This window comes from Piliocolobus tephrosceles, chromosome 9 (genome assembly GCF_002776525.5).
Source record: "Piliocolobus tephrosceles isolate RC106 chromosome 9, ASM277652v3, whole genome shotgun sequence".
NCBI lineage: Eukaryota > Metazoa > Chordata > Mammalia > Primates > Cercopithecidae > Piliocolobus > Piliocolobus tephrosceles.
Genome location: NC_045442.1, coordinates 85,992,761 through 86,012,982, shown reverse-complemented (window position 1 = coordinate 86,012,982; position 20,222 = coordinate 85,992,761). Strand labels below are relative to the sequence as shown.

General features: G+C 43.1%; 1 protein-coding gene across 1 annotated transcript; it reads right to left on the bottom strand.

Annotated features, from left to right (window-relative positions):
- Positions 1 to 602: 602 nt before the first annotated feature.
- Positions 603 to 18,739, bottom strand: C9H10orf53 (chromosome 9 C10orf53 homolog). Its single transcript, XM_023230179.2, has 3 exons — positions 18,580 to 18,739; positions 4,257 to 4,376; positions 603 to 3,589 (listed from the first exon to the last, which is right to left on the bottom strand). The coding sequence occupies exons 1-3, from the start codon at positions 18,674 to 18,676 to the stop codon at positions 3,525 to 3,527; spliced, it is 282 nt and encodes a 93-aa protein (XP_023085947.1). The 5' UTR covers positions 18,677 to 18,739; the 3' UTR covers positions 603 to 3,524.
- Positions 18,740 to 20,222: the final 1,483 nt, after the last annotated feature.

Genomic DNA, 20,222 nt, shown 5'->3' with positions numbered 1-20,222 from the left:
TGTAGAGATGAGGTCTCACTATGTTGCCCAGGCTGGTCTGGAACTCCTGGCCTCAAGCAAATGTCCTATCTTGGCCTCCCAAAACACTGGGATTACAGGTGTGAGCCACAGCCTCCAGCCAATCGTCAGATTTTAAGGGCAATCCTACCAAGGGAGCAGATATAGCCAATAAGGCCCCAGGCAGGAACCCAGGAAGGCCCCTTGAAAATCTGTTCTTTTTAAATTTTAGAAGTAAATGGAAAAAGTTTAGAGATTCCAAATTTCATTTAAAGACAGTTAAGGGCCAGGCTCAGTGTGGCTCATGCCTGTAATCCCAGCACTTTGGGAGGCCGAGGTGGGTGGATCACTTGAGGGCAGGAGACCAGCCTGGCCAACATGGAGAAACCCTATCTCTACTAAAAATACAAAAATTAGCTGGGCTTGGTGGCAAGTGCCTGTAACCCCAGCTATTCAGGAGGCTGAGGCAGGAGGATCGTTTGAACCCAGGAGGCAGAGGTTGCAGTGAACCATGGTCGTGCCACTGCACTCTAGCCTCGGTGACAGAGCAAGACTCTGTCTCAAAAACAAAAATAAACAATTAAGACACAGCTATGCTTCTAACTTTATTCTAAAAGACACTTTCTTTACATGTTGATAATAATGACATTGACTTGGCATCTTATAAAACTTAAAATGTGATTTAATCAGTGGTATTTTAAAAGCATGAAGGCACCTGAATGTCTAGCACGTTGAAGCACAGGGCACTTTTGCCTTTGATGGGGAGCAAGCTGTGTCTCCTGCTTCTGGGCCGGGAGGTACGTGCTCAAGAGAGAGGGAGGCGAAGGAGGAGGATGACAGTACATTCTTCAGACATTTCCAAAGAGAAAGTTCTTCTTAATCAGTGACAGAGGAGGATAAGGCCACATAGACAGGTGGCTTCTATGTCAAAATCTTTATTTTCTGAGACAGGGTCTCACTTTGTCACCCAGGCTGGAGTGCAGTGGTGCAATCTAGGCTCACTGCAGCCTCTAGCTCCTGGGCTCAGGTGATCCTCCTGCCTCAGCCTCTCGGGTAGCTGGGACTACAGACGCATGCCACCAAGCCTGGCTAATTTTTGTATTTTTTGTAGAGATGAGGCTTTACCGTGTTGGCCAGGCTGGTCTCGAACTCCTGTGTTCAAGCAAATCCACCCACCTTGGATTCCCAAAGTGCTGGGATTACAGGCAAAAGCCACAGTGTCCGGCCTTGATTTTATTTTAAGTTTTTGTTTGAAAAGTACCCCTAACACACACTTACATACAAAGTAAAAATCAATTCCACCACTAAAAACATTTACAATACGGAAGGCAGAATAACCCTATAATCTCCTCCCTGTACCTCACCTGTACCCCACACTCCCCAATCCCATGGCTCAGAGGAAACCTCAGTGATTTTTCCCAGCAATGCTGATTCAGGCATCATTTGCCTCTAATCCGAACTGAAAGACAGGGCTCTGGGCACAGGCATCTCCCAGAAGCTTCTCCGGTTTTTCTTAGAATCCATGTACTAATTCGCCTTACCTGCCCTTCAGCTCCAGTCATGAAGCGAAGGAGGGCAGGTCCTCTTCGCTTGTGGTGCTACCCTGAAGGCACAAATACAACCTGGGGTGTTGAGGGGGGTGCTGGAGGAGGGCATGGGGCTGCCGAGGGAAGCACTTGGTACCAGTTTAATGCTGGAGTTGCAGGGCTAGAGGAGACAGGATTCCACAGCCTTTGGAGATGAAGTTCCCACTCCAAATGCAGACAGGGGAAGCTAGCAATTTCAGTTCTCAGCATTGAAAAAGTTTTGGCCATGAAAGTAGAAATCACTGCTCAAGGGAGGGATTTCCTGATTCAAGACAAAATGCTCAGACAATCAACAAATCATGCGGGAAGAGGCTCTATGTAAAATGTTACGTTTAAGAAAAGATTCAACATACCTACCCATGTACCCCCTATATCTAAAAGTTGAAAAAATTTTAAAAGCTTACAAAATTGTGCACAAATCTCAAATGGATGAAGTCGATTTCTACATGTCTATCTCTTTATGAATATTCAGACATAAATAGAAGAAACCCAAACTGAAATACACAAAAATGTTCCTAAAGTACTTTATTTTTACCTGTATTTTTCCATTTTTCTTTAATGAGGATGGATTTCTCTTGTAGCAAAATGTTATACTGAAACAAAGATTGAATGCTACATCTCTAGTAACTTAAACTGGTCTTTGACAAAAAGGGACTAAATCTAGGGTTACAAAAGATATGTGAAAACTGGCACCAGACACTGGGAGGAAGGATCTTTTTTGAGCCCCAGTTTCTCAGTAAGGAGATGCTTAAATAGTTCCATAGAGTTCTAAGTGATTCACAATCCCTGAATCAACGCTGACAAGTGAAGCTTGGGATGGGGTTTTAAAAATTATATCCCTTACTTTGTCCTGTATGAGAAAGAACTTGTGAAAGCAGTTTTATGGTCCCCGGTGGCCTTTGAAGTTCTGGGGTGCAGGAGGGTTTGAGGTTGCCTGGGGCAATGGTTAGGACTGCTCTCAGAGGGGCAAGGCTGCAGCTCTCTGAGCGATCCTGAAGGCCCTGCTCCTTCAGCACAGGTGCCCTCGGTCCAGAGTCCTCTGTTAGGGAATCTGGTTTTCTCTCGTAGGTGTGAGGCCTTCTTACCATGACCTCCCATTTGACGTCTTTCGATCAGTATCCGCATTTCCCCCTCTCCGTTACTCTATAGTTACGAATGTATACCACACATCGGTGCGTAAGACTGGAAAGTAAACATATCATTTTGACAAGACTGATTTTCACACTGAACACAGCGAAAACCCTCTTTAACTCTGTGGGGTGGTGTTCTACTCCAGAGGGACCAGGGAACCATCTCACAGTCTGCCAAGGACTCTTTCGTGCCCTCCTTAGACAATCTTAATGCAAAAGAAGGCAGGTCATTTTCTTGTTTTAGATGAGAGTAACTGAAGATTTGATTTCAGCTAATTTGATATGAGCAATTTAAAATATTTATTCCCTCAGGAGTCGAAATAAATCTGTAGGAATAACAAGGTTTCCAAATATTAACATTTGCTTTTGGTTCAGACTTTCAAAAGCCTTTATTCCCACCCTTCCCCCAACCTCTCTTTAATTTTACCTGTTCTGAGCTCTTTGAGTACTAAACAACGGAATCTCAGATGCTTCTGGCAACTATGTGTTATTAGTCAGGAATGGCACCTTGTTATTTGATTGCATTTTATTGTTTCCTTCAGCTCAATGTGTACCTGATATTGGAGGGCTCTCCCTATGGGTTGGGATTGAGAGATGTTACAAATGATGTGGTTTTTATTATTTCTGTGAGCTCCTGTGCAGCCGAGTGAGATTCCTGAGGCTGTGTAAGCTGGAGGTCAGGCCCGAGTTGCCCTGCTCTGACTAGTAGAGCCCAGTGTCCACACTGCAGCACAGCCACTTCTCCCTGTATCATAGAATGGCTGGGGCAGCTGCTGTTCTGCCGACTTGAGATGCCTGTTCCATGAGGAGATCAGTAGGAGTTCAGCACGGCTATCCGGGCCTTTTCACACAATGGGTCTAGTTTACCATCGCCTCCTAGGGAAATAGATATAATTGTCTTTTGGTCAGCTTTATATACAATTTGTTATCATATCAGACATACCTATGGCTTCCACTCAGAGTGCATTTTCAAAGGCTACGGGCTGGTAAAATGTTAACTAGTTTTTAATAGAGTGTTAGTGGATTGCAAAGCTTTAACTTCTGAGCACAGAGAGGCATGCACGGTGCCAGCCTGCCAGGCCATAAGCTCTCCAGGACAAAGACATCACATGAATGTTGCTGATAGTGTCATGCACTGCTGGCATATCAACTCAAATTATCTTAGCAAGTCAGGATAGAATAAACAAGTGAAACAAAAGCAGCTTCAAAAGCAAATAATAATAGAATGTATATTATTAAAGTACAAAAAAACTGTTTTCCCTTAATTCCATCACATCCCTTGAAGTCCAGGGCTTCACTTCATTTTCCTTCCTCTTCTGTTTCCAATGTTTGGGAAGACTTGAAGCATCACACACTTTACTGTGTGGTTTTGGATGTTCTCCTGTGTGTGTCACTGAAAGCACAGGGCTTTCAGTAGAAGTTTCAGCCTCAGAAAGAAACCCAATTTGAATCCAGGCATGACATCCTGATCACTTCAACTAGAAATTGAGGGACTCCTCAGAGGAGGCAAAGTCCTGGCTGGAAATGTCGCCAAAGGGCTTACCAAACTCCAAGTCCTTAATGTTGCAGTGGAAGACGACTTCTTCATTCACCATGAGTTCCACCACATTCCAGTCTTCTATCTTCTCTAGGATTACCTCGTGTCCATCTCTGGCCAACATAGCTGGGAAGGACAGAAAAGGAGGTGAGTGACATGGGGTCAGACTTCAAACTAACCTGATTGGTAGCAGTCCTCATGATGACAGTAGCTTGTCTGCCATCTAGCTGCTCATGGGTATCACTTAACTGCCCTGGTAGGCACTTTCTGGGTGCTGGTCCCAGGTGCCCTCACCTTTGCTGGGAAGCACAGCCAGAGGCCTGAGTAATTCAGGTTTCAGTTGCTATTTGTCCCACACCGAAGTGATCTGTTAAACAATGAGCTTTCTCTAGTAAAGGGCTATTGGGCTTTCCAGAGGCTCAATCTCATAGAGACCACACTCAGTGCTGGAGAAGACTTGGAGGAATAGGCAGCTTCTTACCCTGCTGATGGAAGCACACATTGAGCACCTTCTGGAGGGCAATCTGGCAGTACCTACCAAAAGCCTCAAAAAATGATTCTAATCTTTAGTCCAGGAAATTACACTTAAAAGAAAGCTTCCCAAAGAAAAAAATAAAACAATACAGGCAGATTTTTGCAACAAGATGTCTTTTCTCTATTATTATGATAGCAAAATACTGTGACTAACTTATATATCTAATAATGAGAGGATGGCCAAATAAATGGTGGAATATCCATTTGGACATTTATAAAAATGTTTATGAACTTTTTTAATGGCAAGAAAAATACTTGCAATATAAGCAAAAACTTAGGATACAAATATGTATAATACATGTTTAAAATATACAGTCAATATGAATTCAAATATGTATATAAGGATGAAGAAAATACCCATTGAATATCTGTGGTGAGATTTTGGGAAATGCTTTTCTCTTTATTCTTGCAGCATTTTCCAGATTGCCTATAATAATCTGAAAAAAAAGTTTTTTAGAAAAGCTAATGAAGCAACTTTTATTCTTACCTTTGGAATCTGCATTTTGGTTACCATTTACATTCAATGGCTCCTTCCCCAGAGATCAGTCATGGAATAATTGTTGGATTTAATCTTTTTATTGTGGAAATGCAAAGGTGTGTGGCTTAGAAGAAATGATGTACATTAGACAGCCTAGAGCTCTATTTTTTCCAATGTATTTCTCCCCAGTTTCCTGGATATATTTACCCCATAACATCAATATTAGAGTGAGTGTGCCAATCATTACCTTTGTTGGTCTTCATTTGTTGGTGAGAATTTTAGTTAGGATGGAAAGAGAAAACAGACGGGGGCATACTCTTTAAAGTCTTGCCATTTCAATCAGTTTTACACGGAGTAAAGCAAACAGTTATGTCAGTTAATTGCACTTAATTACAGAGACAATTGCTGTTTCAAAATGTTGGTGTGTCCACTTCTTCATCTTTCAATCAGTTCAAGAACATCCAGCCCCAACTGTGAACATTTTAATTCTGCGATTTTAATTTCACTTCTGGAAAGGAACTTCAGAAAAAGACTCAGCAAGGATCTCCATTAACAAGACAGCACTCCCTGGGTACCCAGAGGTGGCCCTAATTGACCCGCGTCAGCTAATGCGTCTCTAAAAAATGGTTGCATCTTTTTCGTTGGCATATTTATTGTATCCTGTTTAAGTGTTTTGTTCTTAAACGTCTTTGAAGAAGACATTCAGCTTGGACCCATGACTTGTTTAAATGAAGTGGTCCAGCTCGTGTGGAAAGGCAGCTGATCATCTAGGGAGACATAAAGGCAGTCCATGCGCAGAGATTTCTGGGATCCCACGCTCCCTCAGCAGCAACCCCTCAGGACGGGGGAGCTGCATTTGTCTGACGACACTCCTGGAAGATGGACTTCAATTTGACAGGAAGAAATCAGGAGCAAAACAGCTTCTCCATTCCCACCTTACACCAGCCCTCCACCCCCACCTGTGAGGCAAGGTGCTGCCACTCCACGGTTAAAATCCAGTGCCAACTCTCTAAGGCCTGGAGAAGCGAGGGTGCATGGACTGTGAGCGAAGAGCAGCCCTATGGGAGGAGGCCCCAGGAGGCAAGCACGCTGTAACCTGCCCCTGGCCCTCCTGCAGGGCCTGCTGACTGAGCCTCATGTGACATCTGAGCTTGGAGTTTGTTTTAAGAGGACAGTGGCACTTACACGGCATGATGTAGCTCAGAAACAGTATTTGATCCACCGAATCACTCACCCTATAGAGTTGAGGGGTGCTGAATAGTGGGGGGTCCACCTCATCTTCGGGCAAATTAAGTCCAACAGGAAGAAACCCTCTTAAGAGACACACCACTCCTCACTCCGCCCTCTACAGGGGCGCAACGTACAGGCTCTCATGGTCTTAAAGGGCACGTGTCTTCCTCACTGACCAGAATTCTCTCCAAGTGCCTGGTTTTAATACAGGCTCACTGAAGAAGCAAACATAGAATGGCCCTGGGCACTGCCCATGACACCTTTTGACCCACAGAGTGACCTAAGTCTGATTCTTGCTAAAGCGACAAGCTGCCTCAGAGTCTACATTGAATATTCAGCCCCGACACTCCCTTCCCATCACTTTGGGAGGTGTTGAGCTGGCTCTAAGGTGGCCAGTGCAGACTTAAGGGATCAAACACTAGACACCCCGGAATTCCTGCAGCTCATCCAAATGCCACCTCTCTAAATGGAGCACCCATTTCCTTCCATGAGCTGCTGTGGGGTTGTCTAGTCAAAGAAAGGTCAGATAAATATACTCCCTGAAACAAAGCCTGTGTGAAGGCAGTGGGTAAACTCCAGCATAAATCAACCAGAAGCTATAAGGCCACCTGCAGCCCGCCTGCCTCTTTGAAGTGGCACCTCATTCTTCAAGGGGGATCTAAATAAACGAAAGGGACATGGAAAAGGCTCCCTTCTTGCCGGTGCTGGTGGAATTGTGCACCATCTGCGAATGATTTAAATGCCACTGGTCAGGAAGTAAAGGTAAACAGACCTCTCTCCCTCCTTTACTCAGCACAGAGGCATACCCATGCCCACGAGCGAGGGCCGCCGATGCATAGCTAGCACAGGAGAATGGCACACAGGGTGTCTCCGCTACGTAGGGTGGATTCTATTTTCTGGATTGGTTTCAATTCCTTCCAAGCCCTTTGAGTGGGTCATTTGGCAAACTTAAGTACAGCATACAAGGGGCAAGCGTGGCCAGGGAAATTACTTAGAACTTTTTGTTAAGCATTAGTTTAGCTTCACCAGCATTGAGGTCATAGTGGAAACATTTTGCTGAGTTATTATAATTCATGGATAATAAAGAGAGAACAAAAATTTTCAGATTGCTAAAGGCATGGTAAGTTCAGAAAAGATCCGGCCTATTTCTAAAGCCAGCAGGGCTTCGGGAAATGATAAAGAGCTGTAATTTTAAAAGAAACACAGAATTCAGATGCAGATTTTACAGAGGAGGGCCTGCAAAGGTACCACTCTCTGCCTGCTGGGTCTAAAGTTGTGGGGGGTGCAGATGCTCCCTGCTTTGCTGTGGTGACACCCTGGCCCTTGTTGGCTGCCGGTATTACATGACTTATCATTCATCGATATACAGAACTGACTTTACAAATCAACCACCTACTGATACCTTGCAACCCTCAAGTCTCCTTCAGCCACAAAAATGCTCCTCTTGCTCTTCTCCAAATACTCTTCCCCTCCCCTACTGTGGAAAGTGCCGCCTGCGCCTGCTGCCTTCCTTTTTGCTGTGTTTCTACCCGCCCACCTCCTGCAGGGAAGCCTTCAGCTCACCAGGTCCACAGCCCGCCCTCTCAGAGGTCAGGAAACCATCGCAATTCAATGGCTTCCCAGAGCTCCCCACCCTCTCAGACCCACCTCCTTTCTTGGTTCTTTAAAATACTTTTGATAGTAAAAACAAATATGTTTTTTGAACTCTAAATTTAAAAAATCAAGTTATCAATGTAATGCAGATTCATAATTAGTTTTTTTTAAAAAAAAAACCTTAAAATTATAGAAAAGGACAAAATTTTAAAAATCACCCCTAATTCTTCTCTCCCTCTGTCTTTTTCAGTAGCAGTAAGACCATGGCATTCAAGACCATGCTTTGTTCCCTTCGCACTGCATCGTGTGCCCCAGTCCTGTCACACACATAGAGTGGCTGCGTTCTTCTTCAGTGCTGTGTAGCATTTTACATGATGTATGCACTACAATTTATTTAGTCATTCCTTTTTCTGGTTGTTTCCAATTTTTCGTTATCACTGAGAATGTTGTGGAAAACATTCACAGCATGCATCCTTGTGCGTGCATGAGGTTTGTTTTTTCTTTTATAAGGAAGATACTGAGAAATGGAACAGCTGGATTCTACAGTATAGGATCACATTTTAACAGACACTGACAAGTTGTCCTCTAGGATGACAGTTCAATTTGCTCTCCTGCTGAGGATAAATTAAGAAAATACTCTTTTTCTCAGTTTTTAATCAGCCATGAATTCTTCTCTCCCTAGAAATCACCTCTGCTCAATAGTTTGGAGCCCACTGGTCATTTTCTTCTCGAAATGCCATCACCTACTCCCTTATGCCTCCAGTTCTCTCCTCAGTCTGTGCCTGCTCCTCCACAGGCTGCTCCTCTTAACACACCTTGCCCTCAGGGGGGCTGTCTCGTCCTGCCATCTCCAGTCCTGTCTTTCCTTGCTTCCTCTGCAGTCTCACCTCCTGTGGTTCTAGCATTCGGCTTTATGCAGGTTGATTTTCTTAACTAAGGTTTATTCTTACAATATGCCAGGCACAGCTCTGGGCTGGGACCCAGCAGAGAACAGAACCAGACAAGAACCCCTGCCCCTTCCCTCCTCAAAGCATGTGGGGGAGAAGGGTAACAAGGTATACAGGTGAGTGCGTGCTGAGGTAGGTAATCACGAGCATGAAGAAGAAATAAGGAGGGAAGGGAGAGCAGGAAGAGGGAGGCAGAGGGAAGTGCTGAGGTTTTTGGTGGGATGTCCAAGGAAGGCCTGCCCATGAAGGTGACTTTTGAGGAATATCTTGAGACTGAGAGAATGAAGCTGAAAACCACGTGAGGAAGAGCGTTCCAGGCAGAGCGGCTGTGAAGCCCCAAGGTGGGAGCTGGCTAGGAGCACTGAAGAACTGCAGGAGGTGGCTGTGGCTGCAGCAGCGGGCCAGGGAGAGGATAGGCAGAAGCAGGAGGGGGTGAGATCAGAGGGGCCATGAGGAGCCTGGGGGTCCATGAGGAGCCTAGGGGGCCATGTGAGCCTTTGGCTTCTCCCCTGAGTGAGCTGGGGTGGGGGGGTGGGGGGGGAGGGGGCCTGGAATGTTCTCAGGTGTAAAGGCCGTGCTGTGATTCAGGTTTACCAGTATCAGCTGGCTGTAGTGCTGAGAACACACTGCAAGCAGATGAGGGTCGCAGGGAACGGAGTCAGGAGGCCATGGCAGTAATCCAGGCAGGAGATGTTGGCGGGTGGACAAAAAACGCAGAGGGGGTAGTCAGGAGGCCTAAGAGGGATTAATTCTGGGTGTACTTCGAGGGCAAAGCTGACAAATTGTGTTGACAGACTACACAGGGAGTGTGAGGGAAACAGAAGAGTGAGAGGTGCCTGCAGGGTGTCAGGCCTGAGTAACTGCAAGATGGAGCTGCTGTGAGCAGTGGAGAGGGGAAGTGGGCAGAGCTGCTGGTGGGGGTGAGTGCCAGGAGTCTAGCTGGAAATTTGGGGCATACTAAGTCTGAGATGCCTACTCAACATGCCAGTGGCAACGACAGGTCCTGATTAAAGACATAAATTTGGAAGTTCATCAGCATATAGATGTCATTTAAAGTGAAAGCTATTCTTGACTCAAATCTCCTGCCTTCATCTTTCTTCCAAACTCCAGAACGTAATTTCTAGCCACTGGCTTAATATTTCTTAATAGTTCATTCCACCTCCCACCCTGCCACTTCTCCTCCTTAAATTTCTTCTTCCAAAATTGGACTCTTAAGGTACATCCCTGATTTCATCATCCTTTAGCTCAAGAACCTTCGCTGGCTTCCTGTTGCCAAGGATGAGACGGGCTGGACTCCTTTGTTGCACATCCTCCTCCAACCAGACCCAATAGCCTGCTGCTCCCCAGAAGTGCCCAGGCTGCCTGCACCCCCCCTTCTCAATGAACCTTCCTCAGGAACAATAAGAATTAATGCTTGCAGAGCCCTTACTGTGTGCAGTCATGGAGTTCATTACTTTACATGCACTTGCTCATCAGAATCTCACGTCGGTGAGGCAGGGATTCACATTCCTCTTTTACAAACAAGGAAACTGAGGCTCATAAAGGTAAAACCACTTGATTTTCACCTTGACTACAAAGCTACTAAATGGTGGAGCCCAATTCAAACTGTAGGTGTTGACTTCAGAGTCCCTGTGCTTATCCTCTGCTCATGCCATCTCTCTGCCAGAAGTGCCAAGAATGTAGGCAGGAGATAAGTGACCAGGGAGAGGTGACAAGTAAAGCTGACAGGATTTGTGGACAAACTAGGTGGGGAGTTTCCCCCAATACTGTTAAGTTGTATATTATAACAAAACGTTCACTTATGCATTCTGCTTTAATAAAAATTTTGGTATATAAATGATCTAATGGAACTCCTACAATCATCCTGATTGTGGCAGGAGCAAGGAACATAAAACTTCCACAAAACAGCGGAGCAGACAGCTCCAAACTCCCATTCCTCTGCAGATACATAAAAACAAACAAACAAACCAACCCAGAAATGGTCAGAACCAACATTGTCAAAACTCTAGAAAATGGTCAAAGGTCTACAGCAACCAAGTGAATACTGAATCAAAGAAAAGGTAGCTTTAAAATGGTAGAAAAGCTTTGTGGCATATTTGCCTGCCCTTGCCGCACCACTTGCCCGACTTGGTGGCAGTCTTGAAGAGAGCAGCCTGTGTTCCCAGTATGGGACTCCGGTTCTTGATTCCAGAGGGAGCAGAGTGGACCTTATTTACAGATTACTGTGTTTGTCTGTTCTAACCCATCTGTGGGCTTCCCGAAGAACTGAATCAAGGCACTTGTGTTCGTTTGCCTAACTTGGAATTCACACAGGGTGGAAAAACTGTGGGCAGTGCTCACAAACATTGTAAGGCAAATGAAAAACCTGCAGCTGCCTGGGTAAAAGATTACAGTTGAGACACACAACAGATCTCATAAAGCCTAAGAGAAAATCTAGACAGAGTTTCTTTGAAAAATTAGGACATTCAAAAGCACCCATGTATACTGGGGAATTTAGAAAGTCAGTACAGGCTCAGATCAGGATGCACGCTCAAAAAAGACCATGAAGATCCTGCAATTTCATCATTGGCTGATCTACAGGTTCGTGAAAGCAGGAAGTAAAGGCTGAGGCAAAATTGTAAACAGCCTGGCCAAGTTTTATAGGAGTGTCTCAAAATGGAGCAAATACGCAAATAATGGGAGAGGGTTTTTGTTTGTTTGATTTTAAAGCTCCTTGCATTCAAGAAACCTTTAGTCAAAACACTGACCACAAACTAAGCCTTCAACAGTTAGGAATGGCAAGCTCTGGGGAAGGAGGGGAATCTGATTTCCAGAAATTATACATTATAATATTTGAATGTCCAGTTTTCAACAAAAGGAATCACAAAGCATACAAAAAACTAGGAAAGTATGGGCCATGCAAAGGAAAAAATTAATTAACAGAAACTGTTCCTGAGGAAGCCCAGGCATTGGACTTACATTACATCAACTACATTAAATATGCTCAAAGAGCCAAAGGAAGCCTGAGACAAAGAACTAAAAGAAATTAGAAAAATGATGTATGAACAAACTGAGAATATCAATAAAGAGAAATTCTAAAAAGGAACCAAACAAGTCCTGGAGTTGAAAAGTATAACAACTAAAATGAAAAATGTACTACACGGATTCAACAGCAGATTTGAGTCAGCAGAAGAAATCAGCAAATTTGAAGACAGGGCAATTGAGACTACTCAGACTGAGGAGTAGAAAGGAAAAAGAATGAAGAAAAATGAACAGCCCTGGAGACCTGTGGGATGCCCTCAAGTATAACAACATATACCTAGTGGAAGTCCCAGGAGAAAAGGAAATAGATAAAGGGACAGAAAGAATATCTGAAGAAATAATGGCTGAAAACATCCCAAATTTGATGAAAGACATGAAAATACCTACCCAAGAAGCTCAACCAACTACAGGCAGGATAAACTCGAAGAGTATTAAGACACATTAGAAACAAACTGTCAAAATACAAAGAGAGAATCTTGAAAGCAGTGAGAAAGAAATGACTCATCACACACAGATTCTCTGTAAGATTATCAGCTTTCTCATCAGAAGCCATAGAGGCCAGAAGGCAGTGGGATACATATTTAAAGTGCAGAAAGGAAAAAACAAGAACCTGTTGTATTGGTCAGACTTCTCCAGAGAAAGAGAACCAATAAAATATATATGTGTGTGACTGTGTGTGTGTGTGTGTGTGTACATATACATACACAAATATATATATATTATATATATATATACACATGTTCCTTAACTCACAATGAACTTAAGTCTTGATGAACTCATCGTAAGTTGAAAATATTGTAAGTTAAAAATGCATTTAGGGCACCTAACATACTGAACATCATAGCTTAGCCTAGTCTACTTTAAACATGCTCAGAACACTTACATTAGCCTACAGTTGGGCAAAATTATCTAATACAAGGCCTATTTTACAATAAAGTGTTGAATATTTTACATAACTTATTGAATACTACACTGAAAGTGAAAAACAGATGGGGTTGTATGGGTACACACCATTAATGTACACAGCTGAAAGCATCAGCATATAGTCAAAAATCGTAAGTCAAACAATTGTAAGTCAGGGACCATCTGTGTGTGTGTGCGTGTGTGTGTGTGTGTGTATACACAAACATACTATATGACCTATAGGACTTGTTTGGTTCCTTTTTAGAATTTCTCTTTATTGATATTCTCATTTTGTTCATATAATTTTAATTATAAATATATCTATCTGTCTATCTATCTATCTATAGAGAGACAGAGAAAGAGAGAGAGATTTTGAGGAATTGGTTCACAGGCTAGGCTACAGATAGAAGTAGAATTTCTATGTCGCAGTCTTGGGGAGAGTCCCTTGTTCTTTGAAAAACATCAACATTTGTTCTCTTAAGGCCTTCAACTGATTGAAGGAGACCCGCTAAACGTTTTCCCCCTAAGATCAAGAACAAGGCAAGGACGCCCCACCTTTGCCACTTCTATTTAACATAGTATTAGGAGTACCAGAAAGATAAATTAGGCAAGAAAAAGAAATAAAAGTCATCTAAATTGGAAAGGAAGAAGACTAACTCTAGTTGCAGATTGCATGATCTTATATCCCAAAACTGCTAGTGTTCCTAAAAAAAAAGTTGTTAGTGCTAATAAATGAAATTGGCAAACTTGAAGAAATTAACAAAATCAACACACAAAAAGCAGTTGTATTTCTACACACTAGCAATGATTGATCTAAAACGGAGATAAAGAAGACGATTCCATTTATAATAGTATTTAAAAGAACAAAACACTTAGGAATATATGCAAACAATTAGGTCCAAGTCTTATACACTGAAAACTATAAAAGTTGCTAAAAGAAATTAAGGATGATCTAAATAAATGAAAATGCATCCTGTGTGCATGGACTAAAAGGCTTAATATTGTTAAAATAACAATACTACCCAAAGGATTATACAGATTCTATGCAATACCTATCACATTCCCAATGGTGTTTTTTGCAGAAGTGGAAAAACCTATCCTAAAATTCATAGGGAATTGCAAGGTACCTAAAACAGATAAAACAATCTTGAGAAAAAACTAAGTTGGAAGACTCAATTTCCTGATTTCAAAACTTACTAGAAAGCTACAGTAATCAAAATCATGTGATACAGACATAAGGATAGACATATAGAGCAATGGAATAGAATTGAGAGCCTAGAAATAAATGTTCACAATGACTGATATGAATGAATAGTTGATTCTTGACATGGGTGCGAAGACCATTCAATGGGTAAAGAACAGTTTCTTTAACAAAAGGTCTTGGGATAATTGGATATCCACATGAATATCTTTTGAATGAATTTGGACCCTTACATTACACCATATACAAAAATTAACTCAAAATGGGTCAAAGATCTAAATTTAGGAATTATAAAACTCTTAGAAGAAAACATAGGGGCAAAACTGCATAATCTTAGATTTGACAACGGTTTCTTTCTTTTTTTTAGACAGAGTCTCTTGCTCTGTCACCCAGTCTGGAGTGCAGTGGCACAACCTTGATTCACTGCAACCTCGGCCTCCAGGGCTCAAGCGATCCTCCCACCTCAGCCTACTGAGTAGCTGGGACTACAGGTGCGTGCCATTACACCCACCTAATTTTTGTCTTTTCTATAGAGATGGCTGGTTTCTACAAAAAAAGGCTGGTTTTGAACTTCAAACCAGGTTGGTCTTGAACTCCTGGGTTGAAGTGATCCACCTGCCTCAGCCTCCCAAAGTGCAGGCATTACAGGTGTGAGCCACTGTGCCCAGCAGACAATGGTTTCTTAAACAACATATCACAGGTAACATAAGAAAAACACAGATAAATTGGACTTCATTAAAATTAAAACTTTTGTGCAGCAAAGGACACTATCAAGAAAGTGAAAAGCTAATTTACAGAGTGGGAGAAAATATTTGCAAATCATTTATCTATTAAGGGTCTCATATTCAGAATATCTAAATAAATTTTCCAACTCAGTAACAAAAAAAGCACAACCAAATTTAAAAAATGGGCAAAGAACAGACATTTCTCCAAAGACATACAAATAGTCAATAAGCACATGAAAAGATGTTCAACATCACCAATCATTAGGGAAATTTAAGTGAAAACCACAAGTTACCATTTCACACCTACTGGGATGGCTATAATTAAAACCAAAGAAAATTGAAATCCTTGTGCATTGCTAGTGGGAATGTAAAATGGTGCAGCTGCTTCAGAAAACAGTTTGGTCATTCCTCAAAAAGTTAAATATGGAATTACCATATGACTCAGCAATTTCACTCCCTTGAAACATAGGGATTCAAACAGATATCTGTTTACTAATGTTCATAACAGCACTATTCACAGTAGCGGAAAGGTGGAAACAACCCGTGTCTATCAACAGATGAATGGATAAACAAAATATGGTATGTCTGCCACAAAAAGGAATAAAGTACTATAATACATGCTGTAGCACGGATAAACCTTGAAATATTATGCTAACTGAAATAAACTACAAAGTAGATTGCAGGTTACCAGGGTCTGGGGATGGAGGTGAGAGGTGAAACCAGCTGGGCTTCTGGTTTGGGTAGGGACTTGGAGAACTTTTCTAACTAGATGATCGTAAATGCACCAATCGGCGCTCTGTGTCTAGCTAGAGGATTGTAAATGCACCAATCAGCATTCTTTAAAAATGGACCAATCAGCAGGACATGAGTGGGGCCAAATAAGGAAATAAAAGCTGGCCTCCAGAGCCAGCAGCGGCAACCTGCTTGCATCCCCTTCCACGCTATGGAAGCTTTGTTCTTTTGCTATTCATAATAAGTCTTGCTGCTGCTCACTCCTTGGGTCTGCACCACCTCTAAGAGCTGTAATACTCACTGCCAGGGTCTGCAACTTCATTCCTGAAGTCAGCCAGACCACGAACCCACTGGGAGGAACAAACAACTCTGGACACGCCACTTTGTGAGCTGTAACACTCACCGCAAGGTCTGTGGCTGGCTTCATTCTTAAAGTCAGCAAGACCAAGAACCCACCAGAAGGAACACATTCCGGACATAGAGGGACAGAGTGTTTTTGCTTAATGAATACAGTTTCTGTCTGGGGTGTTGAAAAATTTTAAAAAGAGAGAACAGTGATGGTTCCACAACATTGTAAAGATAATTAATGTCACTGAATTGTATGCTTAACGTGGTTAAAATGGCAAAATTTTAAATACATATTTTACCCACGTTATCTTTACAGAAAGTGAACATAAACTAAAGGTGGATTATGAAGTGAGGGTGAGTAGGTGTGGCTCATCAGAGAGGAAGGAAGAGAAAAGTCACTTATTTAGGCTGTGTTCTTAGCCAAAACTTCAAAACATTTTAAACATCACCATGCAACACTGCTATGAATTGAATTGTTGCCCCCTTCCCCCAACTTCATGGAAGCCCTAACTCCCAATGTGACTGTATTTGGAGATAGGTCCTTAATGAAGTAATTAAGGTTAAATGACGTTATAAGGGTGAGGACCTAATCTGATAGGATTAGTGTATTTCTTCTTATAAGAACAGACACCAGAGAGCTTGCTCCTCGCTCTCCCTAAAAAATCCCACCAGGTGAGGACAAGAGAGAAGGTGGCTGTCAGCAAGCCAGGAAGAGCACCCAGAGCCCTCACCAGAAGCTAACCTTGCCAGACCTTGATCAGGGACTTTTAGCCTTTAGACTGAAAAAATGTATTTCTATTGTTTAAGTCCCATAGTCTATAGTATTTTGTTATGGCAGTCCCAATAGATGAATACAAACATGGAAGTCTTTGCAACACAAATTTCTCTATCAACTGTTCTCTCATAGAAAGCAACTTCCTCTGCTGATTGAAATCCTACCCATCCTTCAAACTCAAACTCAAATGCCATCTCCTCCAGGAGGCTTTCCCTGATTGCTCAGCTAAAACTAATTTTTGTGTCCTTCGACTTCAGGGTATTTTGCCTGGAAGATTCTTAGTTTGGGTCATATGATGGGAGTTCATCAATGCTGATTCCTGGGCTGTCATCTCACTCTATATGTTCTCTCCAAGTCAATGACTCACGTCTTTCTATCTCCATTTCAGACTTTTTCTCTGAACTCCAGAACAACAGAGCTGATTCAGCACCTCTATCAAGGTAACTGAAAGCACATGAAGCTTAATTCAGATGCTCCTTGATTTATGATGGGGTTAGGTCCCAATAAACGCACTGTAAATGGAAAGTGGGCTTAATACCTGGAGAAGCCCATCATAAAGTGGAAAAATCATTAAGTAGAACCATTGTAAGTTCAGATTTGCCTCGACTTATGATAGGGTTACCTCCCAGTAAACCCATCCTAAAGTCAAAAAGTCTAAGTCGGGGACTATCTGTATGTCCAAAATAGACTGTTCCTCTGGAACTATTCCACATATTCCTCCAAATTGTGGTCCATCTTTGGTGTCTTCGATTTTAGTGGACAGTACGTCCATCCATCAGCACTGTTTCAAGCCAGACACTGACTAGATCCGGATAACATTCTTTTTACCCTTACCTCACATATCCATCCTCTCAGGAAGTACCATTGCTTTCACTTTGATCCATGGTCTCCTTTATGGTCCAAGCTACTCTCATCTCAGCCCTGGACCACCCCCAACAGTCTTGTTTTCCTTGTTTCCACTCTTGTCCCACTCTAATCTGTTCTCAGAGTGGTAACAGCTTCATCCCCTGCCTAAAACTTGTCTGTGGCTCTGCAGGATCTGGCCCCTGACTACCACTCCAGCCTCATCCCCCATCAGTTTAACAAATATTAATACATCATTTGTTGAATGCCTCCAGCCATTGCCTACATTATTAGTCCCCTCTGCCTGGAAGGCATTCGTCTCTTTACCTGGTTAGTTTCTACTCAATTCTTTAAAGGTCTGCTCAAATGTAGGCTCATTTAAGGCTCCACTTAAATGAGCCTTTCCAGACCTCTCCCTCTCCCCTCCCATTATGGCTAGTCACAGGTCCCACTATGGTTAGTTCCCATGGCACCACCCTAGCCTCAGTTAGAGCTTAGGCACAACTGTCATTTAGCAGTTAACAAGGAGATTACTTCAAAGACATTCATCACTGTTTAACAGTGTGTCCTCAGTCCCTGGAAGGGTGTCCAACACACACTGGGTGCTTAATGAAAGTCTGTTGCATGAACGATTAAGAGATGGAATCCCAGCAATGCTACTTCCCAGCCATTTGACTTGTTAAAGTCACTTAATATTCTTGATCCTCAGTTTCCCAATTCTTAAAGCAGGGTTATGTAATCTTTTCTAGGGAGGTAATTTCTGTAATTTGCTGGGCACTGGGTGGGCCCACAGCTCACTCTTGGATAGAAGAGCGTTCCCACGCTTTTAGCCCAGCCCTGGAAGCCATAGGTTGCTACATCATCCTGCGGAAGACTTCCTGGAGAGGTGGCGCTTCGTCGTAGTCTGAGGCAGGAAGGCCTACGCACGGGGCACCACCTGCACGGATGCTCAAGAGGCTGGGGCGCTCAGGGGCGAACGCGGCGGGCGGGGAGGCCCACCTTGCAGGCCCTGCAGGCGGAAGGTGTGGTGCTCCACCGGCAGGCCTGCCGCGCTGTAGGGCCCATAGCGCAGGAGGACCACTGCGTTCTTGGGCATCGCCAGGCCTCCGCCGCCGCAGCCAATGCTAAGGAGAAACACACGCTGCTAAGCAACCTCTCTTCCGGCCCTGGCGGGTGGGCGTGGCTACGCGCGGGGCGGGGCCGGGGTGGTGCTAGGGGATCTTCCCCGCCCCAAGCTGTTCACGTGACCCTCAGCGCCTGGTCCGCAAACGCGCGCGTTCGACCTGCTGCGGCAAGTGTTAGTGATAAATAACAGCAGCAGCCAGGCACAGTAAGTTCGTGTCAGGCAGCGTGCTAAGCACTTTCCCTGCGTTGTCTGGTTAAATCAGTTTACCATCCCTCGTCAGTATTTTATGTTTTCTGTTTACAAAACCGAGGTTCTGTTTTCAAAAACGTCAGTATTTTATGTTTTCTGTTTACAAGTTGCGGTCCCAAGAGTGACAGCGGTGTAGTATGGATTGGAAACCCTTGCATTTCTTCTATTTTCTTGCCTGTATTTGATTGATTGGGAGTATTTGTTCATCATTCCTCTTCCCCCACCTCTTTTCCCCCTTCCCGTTCTGTCACCAGTGGGGCTATTTGGTGGGGCCAAAACTGTGAATTCGTCCAATTCCCTTTTATTTCCTCAGCTCTGCTGATTGGAATTTGGACATAAAAGACATCCACCACTTCTAGGCATGGCTCCTTAAAAGTCTCCTCCACACCTGCTGTCGCCTTCTTCTTATCGGTAGCCAGATACGGGATCCCAGGGAGGACCCGAGGCTCCCGGGGAGACAAACCCAAAACGTGGGAGGAACCTGGACCACTGAGTAGCTGAGCCGAATAGAGCCCCACCCATCTGCATTTGTTGGTGACCGAGGCAAGAAGGAAATATTTATTCCATAACCACTGACATTTTGGGGGTTGTTTATTACAGCAATTAGCCCAACCTAACAATCGCAATACCCTTGCAATTACAGCACTTCTTTATTTTCTAAATATTCAATTGTAGTTGATATTTTTACCCTCCTTTTGAACAGTAAAGGGTTTAAAAAACCCTTTCTCACTAATTCTCCCAACGTATGCTACTGTGTATTTTAATTCTCTCCACGTGTACAGTATGTTCCATGATACATACTTCTTTGATGAGAATTGGTTTATACACGATTGGTAAATAGAGGAATGATATCAGTAGAAGTTTGACATTATTATGGGTCATAAATAATTTCCTCCAACACTTAAGAGTTTTGCATCATCGGACAAGAACCACTGAATTCACCAACACAGCTGAGCCCAGCAGACTATGGAGGAAGGCAGGACTGTACATGATGTCGTTATTCATCCTCTTGGCTCTATATGGTTACCTGTCCTGTCTTAGAAGGATTTACTTTCTGGTTCTCCATAAACTTTGTACACGTCTTAAAAGGCAAAAATCCTCTACTCACTGTAGTATTTTTATTAATTAGAAATTTAACGTTGTTTTTAACTTTGCTAAAAGTTTTCTAATGAATAGTTGTTTTCCATTACTGTTCTGTTTTCAAGACTGCTTATGTTTCTTTATCTCTTGCTTTCTGTAGTTTTACTGTAACAGTAAAGGATTTAAA